At 35.9% G+C, this 20,356-nt stretch overlaps 1 protein-coding gene across 4 annotated transcripts in view; it reads right to left on the bottom strand.

The window, feature by feature from the left end:
* Positions 1 to 16,521: 16,521 nt before the first annotated feature.
* The window catches only part of LOC145292963 (beta-1,3-galactosyltransferase 1-like), a 153,006-nt gene continuing 149,171 nt past the window's right edge, over positions 16,522 to 20,356 (bottom strand). For all 4 annotated transcript variants that reach the window (XM_080139185.1, XM_080139187.1, XM_080139186.1 and 1 more), the window contains one exon: positions 16,522 to 20,100. In XM_080139185.1, the coding sequence (XP_079995311.1) occupies positions 18,332 to 19,540 (1,209 nt within the window). In that variant the 5' untranslated portion in view covers positions 19,541 to 20,100 and the 3' untranslated portion in view covers positions 16,522 to 18,331. The remainder of the gene's footprint in view (positions 20,101 to 20,356) is intronic.

Raw genomic sequence — 20,356 nt, 5'->3', positions numbered from 1 at the left:
ATTTGCTGTTTTTCTATGGTGTATCCAACGTTCTAAAAAGACGATAATAATTGTTTTAAACGAGTGTAATTTGAACGATTACATAAAATGATGTATAAACGAAGATTATTATGACGAAAACTTATTTGAAAATGCACCATTTAAAATCAAAATGAAAAAAAACCCGCAATATCTTTCTTTTAAACTTTATACTACTCATTTAAGGTATTTTGCACTGCTGAATTAGGAAATTTCTGGCACTCGCACATAGAAAAAAGGAAAAAGAGAAAACAGAAGAAGTACTTGGTTTTATGCAAGACGACTTGATAAGGCTATGTGACTGGGCGAAATTTTAGGCGAAAAAATAAAACTGGATTTGGAGGTAAATAAGGTTTGTAACTTCTTGCTTGGGTAAAAGACTTATGCTCAGTCGCAACCTTGCAGGACAAGCTGATTCCCCAATGCCTAATAGTCAATTGTAAATGGCAGTGGAAGCGTTTGATATTCCGCTGATTTCTGAATTTTATGGCGTTTCACGCGACCAAAGTGATTAAATGATTGGAACTATTAGAGTTTGTGTGTGGAATGTGAGAGTGTTAAACATTGAGTGTGTTATACTCCGACTAACACGTAACCAGAGAAGGAATTTATAGAAGGTGAAAGAAGCCCCCCTCCTGGGTTTTGCGCACGATACTTTTCTTTATCTATCGCCATTTGCGTCCTGGACAAACTGTGGACGAATACTTGGGTAACCTAAAAGACTCGGCACGTATGATCGAGGAAAACTCCGCTGACTGGCACTTCTTGCTTCGTTTAGACAACAATTGCGTGGGTCATCAAAGATGGAGCACATGACCTTGGAACAGATCCTTTCTAGGCTCGACCTCTCATGACAGAGGTGGTAGAGGTGGAGTTCAACCAAAACAGCAAATTCTGGACGGTGTCGTAGAAGTGGATAGGTGACTAGCCGTCATAAAATAATATATACAATAGAGCACCAGAGTATAACGTCTCTGCAATAGCTCGTACAAAATACAATAAGGTGTTACAAACCTGTATTGATAATAGACATTTGGTTCCTTACCCGAAAGATGAATTAAGTAAGGGCAGTACTCGGCTATCGGGATTTATACAAGCACGTTGATCCATTTACAGCTAGCTCGAACATATGCAGTAAAAAGTTGAGAGATTGGCGGCGAGGAAGATGAAATCTATCGGTATTAGACCTTTACAAAGCATATTTTCAGATACACGTGCGCCGCTCAATGTGGCTCTATCAAACTGTACTAATTTAAAGAAGAATGTATTGCCTAACACGTATAGGGTTTTTTACACAGTGATCACCACTTATCAAGGCCCGGAAGCCACTCAGGGATAAGGGTTATTGCAAGTACATTACGTTAGTGTGGAGATTTGATGAAGTGTTTACTTAAGGGGGCGGTTCAAAGAAAAAGATCGAATGTGTTTTCTAAAGCTTCTGTGAAAACTTTTGTCAGAGAATGTAAAAAAGTGTCTGTTTGATCGATCCGTCACCATACAGTGGTCAGAGGATGCTTGTAACGTTAAAAAAACATGGCACAGACTCCCGATGGATATTACCCTTTTTAGCGGGGCTCATTTTTTGACATTGGTTGATTGTGGCTACGCTCGGTTTATTATCTAGCGAAGATGCGACAAGTGTAATTAACTATCTGAAGATCCTCTTTTATGTTCGGGCTCACTGACAGATAATCTGACATATAATGACACTGACTTCTGGCTTAGCTTTATTAAAACTTTCATATATAAATAGAAATCCGATTTCCATTTCGCTGTGCACGTGTCCGCTCTTGGAATAGCATAATCGATAATAGAACTGTAAAATAGCAGCGCCCTAAGAGTATATTGTATAATATCACACCAAATGATGGCTTGTCCTCTGCCGCAGTACCTGCCAATATGGTCTATCGGTACTGAATAAATCAACAACGAATCAACAGAACATCAGCGCAGACACATAATCAACAGCAGATTGACATCAAAACGTGTGAACGAGTGTGGACGATGTACCAGAAAATATGGATTAAGACGTGTGACTAGAATTACCAGTCCACACAATATATCTGCTGACACGCCATGTAAAAGATCTGCAACCGATATTGGGACAAGGTGTGCCGACGGTCTGTTCTGCATGCCTTTTGAGAATGCATGTGAGAGGTCAATCGAAGAGAGCATCCAGCATAAATGAAAGTGATGCCCCTTTTGATAATATTTCTAATGAGGACCCAGTAAGAGCACTACTTATAAGTACAAGGGGCAAAAAAGAAAACATCTCTCGAATGTTTCAAGTGTGATCATAGTAGTAATGTCACGAATAGCCTAACATCATAACTAAAAAAGGTGTGCTCTGTCTGCCATTCGCACACTGGACAAAGAAGAAAAACAAAAGAAAACGCAAAACGTGTACGTGATTTTATGGAAAAAGTTGTGAAGAATGTTATATATACACCTGACTGAGCAGGATTTGACCCGGATAAATGAACCTAGTTTGTATAGAAAGAAAGCAGTTTTTCGTTACGTCTTGCATTGGTGAAAACCTTACGATCAGCCAGGATCCCGCATAATATGAATAGTGGAGTTTGATAAAAGTACACGTGAATTGCATGTTGCTTCAACATTAATCAATCTTCAAGGCTTTAAATTCATTTTCTTCAAAATGCTAGAATGATCAGCATTAGAAAGATCTATCTTCAAATTCTAACAATAGTCAGCCGTTATGACTGCATCAGAGCAACCCTTATACCTGATCTCTACCTTATTCAGGTCCTGATAGAATCTATTTTCCTTCTCATGACTCATTGAACCCAAGTTGTCAATACATTCATCCATATAAATAAATGAATAAATAATACTCATCTCAATAAGCATTATAATTAATTAAATAATATATACCATTTGGAAAGGGCCGGGCAATGGAAGATCAGATAATAAATAAACGTATATTTATGAGACCAAAAATCAAATCTTGATCGCGTGTCGGGGGTTGAATATCTATAATTCCAGGTAAGCATTGTCTGAAGATAGCGGTTTCAATCCTAGCCAAAGCAGGTCAGAGGCTTAGTTGGCCAAAACGTGGTGAGACGAAAAACAAGTATAGAACTGAGGATGCAGTTAGGAGGTTCGGATTTCCTATCCCGTCGCGGTGACCACCTGGCAAATGCCGGAGGAATAGTTAGCCGAAACGTCGTGAAAAAACAATTAAAAGATGAGCATAATAGTCTGCAATAAACAAATGAATAAATAATACTCATCTCAATAATTAAATAATATATACTATTCGGTACAGAACCGATAATGGAAGATGAGATAATAAATAAACGTGGAGTTATGCGACCAAAAAATCAAACCTTTATCGACACTCCTAGGCCCATGGTGTAGTGGATAAAAACGTTGAATCTCTACGGTTCCAGGTGAGCATTGTTTGAATATAGCAGAATAGACAGAGGAAACAACGAAAAATGAGGATAATAGTCCGCAATAAATAAATGGACAAATGTGTTATTTACCATTGTGATTCCAATGCATCAAACTAGAAAACGAACTGAAAGACATTTAAATAAAGTTATTATCCGGATTGTGTCTATAATATTAATACATTAATGTAGATTTACTTGATTAACGATATTTCAGTAAACGTAGTGTATGATCAGAATTGAGTAGTCTGGCAGACGAATATTTTGAAATACGACCTTGTTTTTTTTTTTTACTTGATATCAGGAACATAGCCAACTTTTAAGCTATATTAGTTTTTAATCTACTAACATATCTCACCACCTCACAATGCATCTTGTAAATTCTAGCTCAATTTATAAAAATTGACAAAAACATTCTTCCCTCCCTCTGATAAACACATTACTATTAGTAAATGAAATTGATACATTTCAAAAGCAATAAAAACTGTTTCAATGTACAAAGCTACTGTATAAATGCACAGCAATCTATAATTCATAACATTACGTATGGTACGAGTAAAACTATTTTAGCTTTATATAATACAATTTAATCGTGCGGCGCTTATACAAATCCAGAGAGGGCAACAATAGTACACCTTAGAGCGCAATACCACTGTTATATATAAATAGAATATTGCGTACAAGTGGGATACTTTCTGGAACGATAGAATTATTACATCGTTTCTCATTGACATACACAACATATTTTATGCAATTCTTCCATTTAAAAATTGAAGGTTAGTTTTATGAACTTATTAAAGCAGGTTACTATTCAAGATGAGATAATCAGACTTCGATTGGGGCAAAAGGAGGATTCTGACGTAGATGGTGGAAGCAAAGAAACTGGAGTTTTCAGGTATTTAAGGTAACCAATCACATTTTCCCAATTGTACGGCGGGTTCCAAGTTAGACGGTAAAATGCAAAGTTCAATTATTAATGATCTTTGGAGTGTTGTCATGTTACTGTCATCTGCGGCAAAGTCACCGATGATATTAAAATATATTTTGTGAGAACATTGATAAAGCTCACAAAGAGAATTGAGTCCAGAATTGATATTCGATATGCGTAATGATTGATACTATGTGCTCTAACTTTTTCTTTTCCTCAACAATTTCTTTTAGAAGCCAATCAGAGAGAACGGATATAATGGTTATTTCCGGATATTCAATTGCGAAACTGTTTCTGAAGGAAATTTTTGCCTTCAACCCTATAACAGCGTTTTGACTTATCAAACAGCATTGCTCTAGAACCGAAAATTGTGTAAATAACTCACAACTTTTGTATGATTTAACAATCAGTACGTCAGCTTGTGATTTTGTCATATGTGTTTTGGTTACCATTGATATATTGTTTTGATTATGTGATTAACATGATTTATTACAGATTAAAACTCTTTGGAGATAGAAATCTGATATACAAAAATTCAGAGGACCGATTCTCAGTGTACTTCCTATGTAGACTGAATTTCCCAGGGTGTTGGAAAGCATTTACTATTTAGCAGCGATTGAACAGCTTTGTAAAAAGTAATAGTTGCAGTTTTTAAGTACTATAGTAATAATTTTATGCTAATCGATTGCCTCGCTGGCATCTAGTTTCTTGATAAGTTTTTTATTATCATGGGTAAAAATATAGATATCGCTCAGTATTTCCATTCATAGGGAAATTCGAGAAGTAGTAGGCCTTTACAGAAAAAATAAATTGAATGCTATACCAAGTTCTTTTCAAATGCCATGTCTTTACCATATCCTAAAGAAATCACTATAACTTTATTGATGATGGTTGGAATGGAAGGCTTACATGTTTAGACCATGATTGCTATTCGCCACAACTCATGGAAACCTATCGTTAGCTCAGCCACTTTAGATATAGCGGATTGACTATAAGGCTCGTGTTTTAATTCCTATTTTGCAAAGGTTGCATTGTGTTTTAAAGGTGACTTTTCTTTCAGATCTCTAATTTCCTTGATGGAAAGATAGCGACACATTCAGCAGTGTTATAAGCCTAGCTGTTCCGTGTCTATTGGAGTTGGAGCTGTCTATTGGAGTTTCTATTAGGGTGCAAACGTCTAATATTTAGGATAAAAATTTAATTACATTTAATGCGATATATGACACATTTTGATACATAGAAGAGTAATAACAAATATGAAAGGTCTGAAGATGTTCCAATCGGATAGCAATACATTTTGCGACGGAAAGAGACATCAATGGTCTTATTGTCATTTTTCGTGTCAATGAAGACAACTAGGCTATCAAGAGATTCCAGCAAACTCAGAACAACGGCCTCTGTTCAAAGCAGTTTGTCAGAAAGAATATTAGTTTTGCCATGAGGACATACGTGAAGTAAAGTTGTAACAAACTCTGCATTCATCAATAGTCATTTTGAATAGCTAAGAAGTAAATGTTTTGCGAAACCCGATGCCCCTCTCTGCCACCAAGTGCAATGGCCAGTTACTCTTTATCTGAGAGTACATCTTTCAAACTGCTTGGTTTAACGTTCACAGGAAACATGAGTTGGAACAATTACATTGAAAGCATTGCCAGGGCCGCTGCGAAGAAGGTAGGCTCTCTCTACTGTGCTAGAAAACTACTAACACCCGAAAGTATCCTGTACCTCTATAAGGCCATCATTCGCCCATGTATGGAGTATTGCTGTCACATTTGGGCTGGTGCATCTGCTACTAGTCGCTCCTAGACAAGGTTCAAAAGAGAGTCGCATATCTGATAGGCCCGGAATTGGCATCTAAGCATCTAAGCTTCAGCCTCTGTCCCATCGACGAAATGTAGCATCCCTCTGCCTAATCTCGTGCGCCCACCACGGAGACACCATCGACAAACCTGACAGGCAGCCAAATCCCGCCCCCACACAGAGATCCCTAGATGTAAAAGATCTTTCTACTCCAGTAGTTTCTTCCTCAGAACCTCTAGTCTTTGGAATTCCATTCCAGGTCCCTGCTTCCTCAACTTTACTGACATGCAGGAGTTCAAGTGTAACGTGAACCGACATCTTGCTGCCCAAATCCCTACATAGTACCCCAGTAGTTGTTGCCCCTGATAGTAGCCCCCTACACCAAATTGGCGATTTGAAAAAAAAATGTTGATAGGTACTTCAGCTAATTGTGATATAGAAATAGTAAACAGGGTGGAGTCACCCGTATAAATTGATAGTTATGTTAAAAGCTGAGTCTATTACATAGCATACAGTCATTAACTAATCATTTTTTCTTTCTCTCTGCCTATCTTGTTTGGGAGTAACAAAATAAATATAATTTGTGAATAGCAGAACCTAATGATAATTTGTCTGGATCAATTTCCACTAAAAAGTTACCATTTATCAAACTCAAAACCACACAAGCTAAGAGTATACTTATCGTATGTGTGATTGACACATGTTCTCTTTTTTTCTATATATCATTTTAATAAAGAAACGTTTCAACTTTTAATTTTATCTACACAAGAATACTTTTAATAGTTTTAAAATTTCTATTATAAAAATAATTTTCAATTAAATATTCTTAAAAGAAATAAAACAGTTTTTCCATTTAATTGTCAATTGTAACAATTGGGTGCATTACAATTTGTTTTATTTATGATAATGAATTGGCTTTGGAATAGAACACTTTACAACGGGTAAAATTTATTTTTTTAGAAAACAACGACATTGGTTATTATTCAATTGCTATTTGTATTTAATCTTTGGCGATCGGACGATCTGACTTTTCAAATTGGTGTAAAGTGATAACGTACGCACACACTCGGAATGCTTATAATATAGATTTTTTTAATCGCATTTGGTCCACAGTAAAACTACTCACATTATTATATTGACCAATGACACCGACATATTTTTTTAGCCTAAATGCTATGACCTCAGATCCTTTTTAGCAATTGGTTATGTACATTACTACACGAGTGATCAGTTTATAGCAACTTGTTTGCATAACTGCTTTCAAGTTCAACCATATAGTCTTAATAATCTAGCTTATCACAACACGATCGACTGTGAACAGTTGAAAGGTATTAATCTTCATTGGTTACTGGAGCGTAATGATTTGGATATTATTCAAGTCTACGCCTTAGATAATTTCTTTCACTTGAATAAGCATCGGTTCGTATATTTTTCACATTAGCTTAGATAAAGTAGAAGGCCTCCTATAGGTCAATTGATTAGGATAACGCTTAATTGGAATTTGTAGATTAGCAATTCACCATTTTTAAACATAATGCGTTGTATCTGAATTTATCAGCTTGAAAACACATGTACTAGCTCTGATAAGTCATTGATGACAAACACGCGACAACAAATATGCTAAAATACAAAGTCTTTCCATAAATTGTAATCGGGTGTTAATTCTCTTTAATTTAATGCATTTTATAAAATTTACAGTTTTATAATGAAAACGTTTTCATAATTCAATCGCATTATTATCACTTTATAACATGCACTCTCTTGGTAAAGAATAATCAAACGTTAAATATTAAATACAATTAAAGCATTATATTATCCGAAAAGCAGTTCAGATTCGTAATGCCTTACCATTTAAAAAAAGATAATAGTTACGCTCAGAATACGCTGTTAAAAATGGAGAAATAAAAGATTTCCCGTGACACTGAAGACTCATCGATTATCCCGTATGCTCCCTGAGTTATTACTTGAAAAACCCTACGGTATCAGATAGAGCATCGGCAATAAAGAAAACACGAATAAACCTAGAACCCCATCCTCCTACGTAAATCCCTACTACCAGGTCTCCTTCTCCAACATCAGGGGTCTACGTTCTAACCTCCCAGAGGTTGAAACCCAATTACAGGAGACGAAACCTGACATATTCTTTCTAAGCGAAACTGAAATAGGGCCGACAACCTCCCTATATTTAATAATTAAAGGATACTCTTACTTAACATCTAAATCTGACCCCCAATATTGCAACGGGCATGGGATATGTGCCTACATTAAAGATGGCTTCCCATGTGGCAGGGATATCTCCAGAGAAGTCCCTAATCTACCTTATATGTGCTTCCGGGTTGCACTTGCTTACACCGCCGCATTTATATTTGCCCTCTATCGCCCCCACAACAGCTGAGTTACTGTCTTTAAGAGTATATCAGAGAAAATTGACCACATCCTATCTGCTCATCCCTCGGCTAACATTCACATTTGTGGTGACTTCAATGTCCAGAATGTGGAATGGCTGACCCACTCAAATAAACCTGAGGTTTAGGGGAGGTTCTGTCATGATTTTGCCATTGCTTATGACCTCACTCAGATCGGTCGAGAGCCCACCCGTGTGCCCGATACTACCGGTCAGTACGCAAGCCTTCTAGACCTTTTTCTCTCAACTTCCCCTGAGCTATGCTCATGTTCCATCTCCTTTGGGATCCTCCGACCACTGCGTCATATCAGTTAAGATAAAAATGAAATATAATAAATCTACAGAAGTACCTCGCCACCATACTGTACACCGATACTCTATGGCGGACTGGATAGCTTCCGTACATTCATGTCTGATCTACTTCTCCATTCCATGTTTAAAAAGGATGTGCCCTCTATAGTATCAGACCTGATCGAATGGTTATTTGTAGGCAGAGACCGATTCATACCATCCAAAAATTCCAACACAAACCTAACAGCCAGCCATGGTTCTCCCCTGTATGTGCTGCTGCCATCGCACACAGAAATCACTTTTTCCGTAGCTACCAACGTAATAGGTGCACTGAAACTAAAGCTGCTTCAGGACCGCCAGCAGCCACTGTAAAAGAGTAATAAAAATGCAAGAGAACTATATGCTCAATCCGTTAAATCCAAAGTAGCTGAGCAGCGGCTTGGTTCCCACCAGTTCTGGTAAATGGCAAATAGGATTCTGAACAGAAACGTGCGTTCTATCCCAACCATTATCAATGGACCATAGGTCATCTCGACAGCATCCGACAAGGCCAAACAATTTGCCAAAAACTTTGCGGCAAATTCTACCCTGTGCGACGAAGGCCATCAACTCCCCATATTCCCTCCTATAACAGACAACACGTTATGCAACATACAAATATCTGTGCGTGAGGTCGTCAAGCTAATCAAGAACCTTGACTCCAGTAAAGCAACTGGTCCTGAAGGTATTCCAATTATAGTGTTAAAAAATTCCAACCAGAACTTGCCCCCATACTTACCAAACTATTTAAGCGTTGCCTTAAGGAGAAGTGCTTCCCAACACCCTGGGAAACCTCATCAGTATGCCCTGTATTTAAGAATTCAGGTGATAAGTTATACCTCTCTCAGTACAGACCAATAAGTCTCCTGTGTGTTATGAGTAAGTTGCTGGACTCCACAATAAATAGAGAAGTAGTCAACCACCTCAGCAGAAATAACCTTCTTAGCGACACGCAATATTGTTTCCGTTCTGCTAGATCTACAGCATATGTGCTAACGGTTATATCTCATAGGATTAGCGAATCTCTCGACAAAGGCTTCATTTCTAGGGAAATTGCTCTCGACATATCAAAGGCCTTCGATAAGGTTTGGCATAAAGGCCTACTACACAAGATTTCCAGCTACGGTATAACTGGAAATGTTTTCTCAATCATTAAATCATTTCTCTCTGATAGGCTCATAAGAGTAGTGGTTGATGGGCAGAAATCAGAGGCACACAGTATTAATGCTGGTGTCCCTCAGGGGTCCATACTGGACCCAACTCTCTTCCTAATCTACATTAACGATCTCCCAAAACAGATACTAAAATCCTTCGTTGACATCTATGCTGATGACACGACCATGTATGTCAACACATCAAAGGCCGTAAATGATGATGTTCTCTCTGATTCTCTCTCCTCTGATCTTGAGCGCGTGGTAGAGTGGGGAAAGAGTTGGCTGGTTACCTTTAATGCATCTAAGACAAAGCTCCTATCTCTACATCATAAACGCTCTGATCCCCATCTGGCATCAATTGAAATGGATGGCTCTCATCTAGGGGAGGCCGCATGTTTTGATAAGCTTCTGGGCTTGACCTTTACTCCTGATCTGAAATGGAACACATACATCAAGTTTGTGGCCAAGGTCGCTGGGAAAATGGTGGGATCCTTCTACCGCTTCAGAAGATATCTCACTACTGATGCAATTCTCTATCTATATAAGAGGCAAGTACATCCAAAAATGGAGTACTGCTGCCACATCTGGGCAGGAGCTGCTTAAAACAGCCTATCCTGCCTTGACAGAGTACAAAATAGACTTCGTGGCTTGGTGGGGGATGCCCTTTTCTCTTCCCTGCAACCTCTTTCCCACAGAAGAGACGTAGTGAGCCTGTCTTTGTTCTATCGTTTTTTCCATGGCAAGTGCTCGTCTGAGCTCTATTCTCTGGCCCCTCTCCCTAATATTTAAAAAAAAACACCCGACTAGCTGAAACCACCGTCAAAAGTTTTCCCCACTCCTTATCTGTGCCTAAATCAAAACGTAGACGAACAAAACTTCTTTCTTAGAACTGCATGCCTGTGGAACTCTGTTCCGCTTGCATGTTTCCCTCTCGACTTCAACCTGGATGACTTCAAGTCCAACACAAACAAATTCCTGATGAACCGCCCCCGCCTAAATAATGACACCTTATCAATTCTCCAATACTGTTGCTACACTATCCCATTGAGTACTGTACACACAATAACCCTTATCCCCGAGTGGCCATCAGGCCTTGATAAGTGGTGAACTCTATGTAAAAAATAAAATTAAATTAAGGTCTCATCAAATCATTAAACTCTTCATCAACCCAATAAAAAGGTTTCAAATTTCGAAAATGAAAGCCTGATTAATAGATTTGACAAATGTTTATTGCTTATAGAAAACCACGTTTAACTCGTTAATATTTAGATGCATTCTTAAGAATAATAGGTTCTGTAATGAAAACAATTTCACCTTTATATATTCGACTTAAAAGCATTTATAAACATTAGACTTTTAAAAACGGATTACATGAAATAATGTCTACGTACACCTCTCTAAAACGGGATGTAAAGTGTGAATACGAGGGAATCCGCATGCGTGCATATTCTGACGCAATGCCAATTTTTAAATTACTCAATCAAGCTTCTTTAAACAAGGCCGATAGCCATTAGTCGCGTGCTCTCGTGTAATGAATGAATGCGTGAATGTAGGATTGGCATGAAATTCTTAAATATAAACTTAAATCACCGAAAAATGGGCTGAAATGACTAAAAAAAATAAAAATAAATAACTTAGAATGACTTAAATGAACTTAAGGATGAAGTGAATGAACTTAAGAATAACGTGAATGCTTAAAAAATAACTGGAATCCTCCAAAAAAGACTTGAATGATCTGGAGAATTACTTGAATGGCTTTGAGACTGACTGGTTGTAAAGTAGGTGATCACTTTACATGAAATTAATACAGAAAAGTGATCCTCCACTTTATATCACAATAAGAACAGCATGTAGTAAGAGCAGGTACTAGACTTTGATGTTGGCCAAAAGGCCAAAAAAAGCTGTATTTATTTGCTCCCCCACCGGGCAAATAAGGCACAAGGCCGGTCTTTAATGTGAGGAGTGAAGGGGGAATGGGGACCAACTCCCCGGGGAGTAGGGGAGCTGGATGGTGACAATTAGTATGAAGGGTTGCCCCTACATTGACCAAGGTCTTATATGTGGGGCTGCCCCCACATATGTCTTTGCTTGCTGTATCTGCCGGATAGATACTACACTTTGATCTTTGCAAAAGGCCAAGAACAGCTCAAAAAGGTAAGAAGAGCATCTATTAACAACAGACCTTTGATCTCAACCAAAAAGGCCAACCACAAAAGTGTTACAGACACACCGACAGACTGACCGACCGACCGACGGAGTGACTTATAGAGTCGTCGCTTGCACGCGACTAAAAACCATATTCGTATGAAAGTAGTTTCTTTACCAAAAAAAAAAAATAAATAAATAAATTATACTCTGATAAAAGACGAACAATATATTACTTTTTTATACTGAAATCTTTGTGTCTTTGTTTCGTTCTCTTTTTCGCAAACTAATTAAGAAAAGTTGCATAAATTATAATTTATTAAAACCTGTAAAGCTTAATTCTTGAATTTTTAATATTTTCAAACGTCAGTCACTTAATATATTTTCATCGAAATAGGTAAAAGTAAATATTCTAGACTTGTGTTTTAGATGCCTAATATCTCATATTTAATCCTCGTAGAGGTCCATAAAAGTGATCCAAAACGGGTACCATCGTAAAATGTCAAACGTATTCTATTATAAATGTATATTTCTCATAGTTTGTCAGTTTATCTGTGCGGTACACTTCGAAGAAACTACAAAGGTGATCTGGTTGAACTGTTGTAAAGCCGTTTTTATTCATTTCTAGCATGTTACGCTGATATTGCGTTTAAAATCACTTCCAGTCAAGCAGGCTCTCGTAATCGTTACGAGAAACGTTATATTCCACGAGTTGTATTCAAATATAGCTTGCTACATATACGCATTTATTATTGATCCAGCAAAAGGCAGCAAACTGTACCGGCCATCATATATAAATGGACTTTGTAATGGAATACAGCAAGAGACTCCTCAACTTGATCTGGCGATTCATTAAAAATGTCCGTCATGGAATAATGCGAAAAAATGTCATTAATAATTCAAAGCAACGTTTGCAGCACATGCACCTACGCGGAAGTTTTATAGCGAATGTGATTTTTAATATAAGTCTTCGGTTTTAGATATAGAGTGTATATCTGTCTTGGAGCCTTAACAGAACGATTGGAGTCAATGATGGCGTTTGTCCATTTCAACCCGAGACAAAAAAGAAAAGGTTCGAACTTTGACAATAATTGTGGTTACTATTATTAATTCAGTATAAAAAAAAGAGAATAGAAATTACTATGTACTTTAATGCCACTAAAACTGCTGTGATATCAGTTACTATCTCTAATTATTTACGTAGGTCAAATGTTTAACGTCAGGGGCTGACAACCTCGGTCTACTAAGTTCACCCTGTCTAACTACACATTGCAACCTTACGTGGTTTCTCGTGTGGGTATCTGATAGTTTTTCTAGAAAGAGTTTTGATTAGACAAATATACGCGAAATCAAAGCCACCAATAGAATATTCTAATTCATACGATATTATGATGTGTTCTACCTCTGAAGTAACAAAATATATAAATAGATGGTATGCAATGATTCAAACTATTATATATGAAACCCCGGCGTTGATACCTAATACTTAAAAGTACTAACCGTTTACAACTCATTTCATTGATTTGCCGTTGATAATACATTGTCTATTATTCTTGCACGTTTAAAGTTAACATTTCTGTCACGAGACATTTATATCTAGAGCAAATATCCTTAGAGATAAAACGAGCATATCATCCGTCATTATGAAATTCACTGTTTCGCTGCAATATTACATTGAACACGTTACCAGTTATCTTGCAGTACGAAATGCTTATTGCATTTACTGAGGAGATTGAAAACTTTATATATATTAAACCGAGAATAACATCACCTTTTTCATGTTGGGCAGACTGAAAAAAAATCAAATATCGTAGAACGCATTTCTGTAAACAAAGTCTGTATCATTATATACGAAAGTAACTTTCGTAATATCCTTAACACCACGGCTGGAATGTTAACAGGACACCTGTCCTTAAAAGCGTCAATATTTTTTTTTTAAATTCCGCGGTGATTTCGAATGGAACACATAATATAATCCACGAAGGCAGCATGTTCTCCTTAGGTCAGCCATGAATTAGTAGACGTTATCAGTAATTCCCAATTGTATTTAAGTGTTGCCCTCACTGAAAATAGATTTTTTTTTTTTACAGAACAGTGTAAGTCACTGGCAAAGCTGTATGAATATTAAATATAGTAATTTTAGTCACCTTTGTATATGTAACCCCCTCCAAAAAAAAAAAAAAAAATACAAATCAGACAACAGAAAAATAAATAAAACTCAAACATTTAGATCAAAACAATTTATGTTTTAATATAGATATTATATCCAACAATGCGATATATATATATTTTATGCTTAAGTTTCTATTGGTGGTAACTCCACTCAGCAAATACTGTTTTAGTCGCAAATGTGAGTTATTTAATCATTCGCGTTGTGAACTAAACAAACCCTTAAATTATTATACGCGGAAACATTGGCATAAAGCAACAATATGAAAACTTTGATTTAGAAAATAGATTTCTCTTTAGCACATTTACTCGGTGAAGTATAATTTATAATATTCGCTTTTGACATACATCTATATTTCAATATATGTAAGCGTAGTAGCATTTGCATGTATACTTCAACACAAACGTATTCATATCTATGCATTGGACTGCACTAGTTTACATTATATATATATATATATATATATAATGAGAGAGAATTAATTTAAATAATCATAATAAAATCTTAGTTTGGAACATTATCTCAGAACTAATATGGATAACATTATATTGACGTTGGGAAAAAAGATTATTACATGTAATCTTTGATGGTTGTTTTGTTTTAAGACATATAAACTCTTTTCATGTTATTTAATGCCGAATCCAGTGATTTTTAAGAAAATAATTTTAATAGAATATATTTTTTATATCGATTTCTATTGAACCCATACTTGGGAGACTAACAGGTACTACCACTCCGGGTCTGAGTGGACCTGGGAGTAATGGAAATTAAGAGGCGGATGTACACTCCCCAAAACCCGGAAGCTGGAGCCTCACTATCGGATATGGTTTAAGGTCATATCCAGGACCTGTAATTTTTGTACATTATTATTAGGTCATATATAATATATTAGTGTATTAACTAATGAAAATGTAATTTTTATTTCGTTACGCTTAATAAGCTTAAATTGTTATTTTACATTTACTTATTTAGTAATAATCAGAGGAAATGTCACTTTTTCAGTTATAAGCATGAAATGAATTTGATTATTTAATAAACAATGAACTATCGTTTAATGTTTTGGAAACGATCTTACAAAAAATTATAAACAAAACGTTTTTTATACAAAACATTCAAACTCCTGTCCCGCAACACTATAATTTGAGATTACATATTCGAATTTCTGTTAAGCTTTTTGTCTTTTATTTGATATTTACATTAAAGAGCAAATGATGCATCTACTCAAAACCAAAAATATATAAAATAGTAAACATTAATAGTGTATACTTTATGCAATAATTTTATCAATATAATAAGAAACATTTCATTTTTAAAGAGAATCTTATATATTATAAATGTGAACTAATTTGCACACTGGACATGCGAATGTTTTGGAAATATGGTCGGTTTAGGACTGGTTTCTTCTGTGGAAAGCAGTGGTTAAAGTCGCCTGATAAGGACATCAGCCGACAATTTTTCCGAAATATTAGCATTTCCAGTGTCGCGACCATGGAAATTTGTTTATATTATAAAATATTTTTGCTGTTAATTTATTGAGAACTCTTAATAAATTAGTTATCAGTCTTAAATACCTTCAACTTATATATATATATATATATATATATATATATATATATCAGATAGAGAAAGTATGACTATTGCCGTAATTTTCTTAAATGTTAATTTAATGAGCGCAATGCTAAAAACTTGTTCAGTAACGAATAAATCAGTATTAAAACAAATTCTTGTAAAGATACAAAATTATTGCTTTTCGTATATTTGCATTATTTTTCACAAAACAACATCCTCAGGCAATTCTCTGCCTGGAGTTACCATGTTTCGTCAGAAATCGCAATTATAATATGTATGCACATATGTAGCAATGATGTTTGCCTGAATAAATGTATTGGTAAATATATAAGTTGTTTCGTCGCGTAATAAATGTACATTTACGGCGGTTTTGTGTGAATTGCGTATACCATCTTAATCAGCATTGTACATTTTACACGTTTCCCCTCGTTGTGTTCATATATTTCCTTTGTCCGGGTTTTTGTACCAATGACGGCAACAACATTATGCAACTGGCCAGGACATGTAGCTTTATCTGAAAGCAAAATATATACATGCACCATTTCAATTTCTTTTCATTTTATTTGATTAAAAATAACAAAGAATATTGATCAAATCAATAAATATGTATTGCAATACTTCGATTAATCGACAGAAATCAATCGATGATATACTGTTCACCATTTGACAAAATCAATTACCATAAAAGCATTTTTGTAATAGAAAAAAAAATCTCAGGCTTAATACAATTTAGAAAAATATCTCTTTTTACAGTCTTTAAGTCGAGCATTTTTTTAAATTATTTCTTTTTATCTACAGAGTATGAAGATCCGGAATTGGATCGTGTGCCTTTTTTCCTACTTTTGATTGTTTTTAGAAAAATATTCGTTACATTTTTTTTTAATTTTCGGTTTTAATATCTAGTATTTTTTTCATATATTCTGCAAATAAATATATAGCAGATATGAAATAAAAATGTCATTGCGATCGTTAGAAATCATGTGTTTCTATTAATCTGTGGCAAAAAGATTTGTCTTTTGTCAGCGGTAGTTTTATATTTCTTAAAACACATAAAACTGATATTGTAAATATCGCATGAGAGTCAAGTTTTATATTTCTATTTGATTTTCGGATTGTATACGGCAGAATATTATATCATATGCTTTTGTTTATAATAACTGAGGAAATGTTTCTTTCTTCTACGGCACACACACACACACACACATATATATATATAAATATATATACATATGTGTGTGTATGAGTGGGTGTGTGGGTGTATATTTAGACTTAAAACCAACTTCAGAATCGTCAAAATATTTAAAGAAAACAAAGTGAAATTACGGACGACAGTAAAGAAGCTTATATAAATTGCATTGTTGATTCTTTCTGTTGTCTTATAATTCAACTTTTGGTTTCCTAAAAGATTATATAGATTAAGACTTACAGAGGTTCTGTTAAGTCTTAATCGGTTCACCTGTCATTATTTATATCGTTTGTTTTTATCTAAACATAGTGTATATTATGCATTATACATTACTCTAAATATATACGTATATATAGTTTCAGTATATATACTTTCAGTATATTACTGAAACCATTGCACTGTATGTGAGCAAAGCTTAGTAGGATGAAAACATTATTTACAAGTAATATCTACACGGACTTGTTCTTACTCAACGGACATCATCATTAAGTCGGATGATTTTACAGTGAAATTAAATAAATACGATCCGTTATAGATTAATTGTCATGAACATATTTTTATATTTCATACTTATATCATGCAAAAATTACACTGAAGCTTAAAATAACTTCTACTTGTATATTGAAGGCATATACATCCTAATGCAAGTTGTTTATATAATCTTTAAGAGAACCCATTAATTTGATCTGAGGATATAGATAAGTAATCTACGGTTATCTGACTGGGGACGGAATATCAGATCAGTTCTCTGAATAAATCAACCGATTTCTGTTTATTCAAACTTGTTCAAGTAACATGCCGTCCCTTATTTCTCGAACTTAGATTTCCTAATTTTATAAGCCGGTAAGTGATAGGACAAAAATAAATACTAGCGATGTATACTTTTTCTTTTTAACTGGTCCCCGCCAGTTTTGTCAACGGTGTATGTTGAGAGAAGCTTTAATACATTGCACCGTCTAATGAGTAGTGATAAGGCATTTGTATGTAAATGGCAATGAAAACAATTCAGCTTCTCGCCAAATCTTCCATCCGACACAAGAAGCGCCAACTCGTCGCACGCGCCAGTGAACGGCTTCTGCCTATGCGTCCTCTTAATGGCCGCTAGACACCTCTTCGCTCACATTTCTTGCTTACTCTTCAGACTAAACTCTGGACAAACGTATCGCGCCATATTTCGTAGGTTATGTGTATGTTTTATCACTGTTTCAGTTAGTTCAGCGTTCGATAGTTTTGCCTGACAATAAGGAAGTTGTACTTACGAGTAAGGCGTTTGCCTGCCAATGTAGTTTGTAAATCTGGTTTGGTGTCATATTAACGCTTGACACGCGCTTATTATTAGCTATGTCTGTCGCCTTCGCTTTCTTGCTCGTCCAAAAAGAGAAACCCGAATGCGCAACATGCCCGATTCCCGTTGCCTGTGCAAGAATTCCCGTCACATACACGTCTTCTAGATGAACAAACGGAGACTTTCGGGTACCTTTCTGTATGCAGAGTTTCTGTACAGCATTTCGGGACATGACATATGCACCGCCCGATACGTAAGGAGGATATATCTTAGGCGCAAATTCGCTGTATTTAACACCCCACGGGTCACGAAGGTCCCTTTTGACTGGGGATTTTATTGACAAGGCACCCAGAATCTGCTGGCCATCGATTATATTCTCTTTAAGGAGCCTCAACAAATACCAAACATTAATATAAACATCATCGTCTGTTTTCATAATATAATCAGCTGTTTGTAAGGCCTCGCCGAGCCAACACAAACCACCGATTACCTTCAACGAGAGATTCCGATAGCTATCAATAACATCAACCTGTAGTATGTCCCCGTGTAAGGAGTTCTCTTTCTCCATCAAAGAGTTCCAGTATGGATCATCATGTTTACCTACCAAGAAAAGTACCTGAAATTCCTGGCCACGTGTTGACCCCCATGTTTCTCGTATAGCCTGACGATACTCCAATCTCTCCGGATGACTGCACACTGTTACAAGAAGGAATACGCTATGATATTGCGGGAAGTTCTGAGGTACAATGCCAACGCTATTTAACAACGCACTTGTATTGACCGACTCTGAAATGGATTTACCTTGAAAAGAGGAAAACACGAGAGAGGAACCGTTGGAACGAGATATTTCTTTATGCAATCGGGCGTCGTAATCATTGCTAGACATTGCGACTCTAGTGAATTTTCTCACGGAATGTGCACTGTTCGCCTCCCATTGAGTCTTACCACGCTCCCGTTCGTCATATCGGTATGCTACGTCGCCGTTACGCTGCAACTCTTCGTGGAAACTGAAGCTGACAGACAATAAGAGGATGGTCCCAAATAAGCCGGACAAGGAGCATAGGGCCATTGTCCGACGAAGAATTGTTCCAGGCGTACAGGAAAAGTAGCAAATGCTTGGAAGTTGGGGATTCTTCATGATTCAGAAATTGTCCAATAACAATATCTGAAAAACGAAATGTTGTATACTTATATTTAAATATAAAAGAAAAGCTTATGAAATCGGAGTTGGTCTTAAATTTAGTTTAAACGCGTAGAGATTTTTCTAGACGTTATCTGTTAGAATACGTGTCGAATTACTCACGAGGCCCCACTACCTTGAATCAAAATAAACCTAAGTTTTTCAATATTGTGTAGATCATCGGAATTAGATTGTATAGTTAATATTGTCAGAGAACTGCAATGATGCAATAATTTTATGTTCGTCTTTGATTTGTAAACAGAGTATTAAAATATATATTTTCGTATTAAATTCTCTATGATTCATATATTCCAAAACCAATAATGCATGTAATTATATTTTTTCATCAGTAATAAATTGTTAAAACTTGAATCCTCCCAAAACAGTGATTTCCATAAAAATGTTTTTACGAAATAGTTTTTTTTTTCGAGGAGGGGGGATTGTTCTCTTCGGATCTGGTTGACTTCTGGAAATATCCACGTGAAGAATATCCAAATTCTTTTCACCGGCTGTCAAAACTGAAATAGAAAGAAAAAAAAAATATATGAAATAAAAAAGAATCTCAAATCTGATTGAATGCATAAATGTTTACGTAAGATAAAAACACCATTACCATTTAAGTCTGTTCATATAATATACATTATTAAATGGCGTAGCTCAACTATGTTTAGAGAATGACTAACTGTAATACGTGCAAGTAGCTTAGAGAGGGAAAATACATGGTGTAATTGTGAATTTTTTTCATGCTCTGATTTAATTCGAAGAGAGACAGAG

Source organism: Euprymna scolopes, chromosome 14, assembly GCF_053919585.1.
Source record: "Euprymna scolopes isolate OS-2025 chromosome 14, ASM5391958v1, whole genome shotgun sequence".
Taxonomy (NCBI): domain Eukaryota; kingdom Metazoa; phylum Mollusca; class Cephalopoda; order Sepiida; family Sepiolidae; genus Euprymna; species Euprymna scolopes.
The sequence above is the reverse complement of the archived record's forward strand: the minus strand, read 5'-3'. Positions and strand labels throughout refer to the sequence as shown.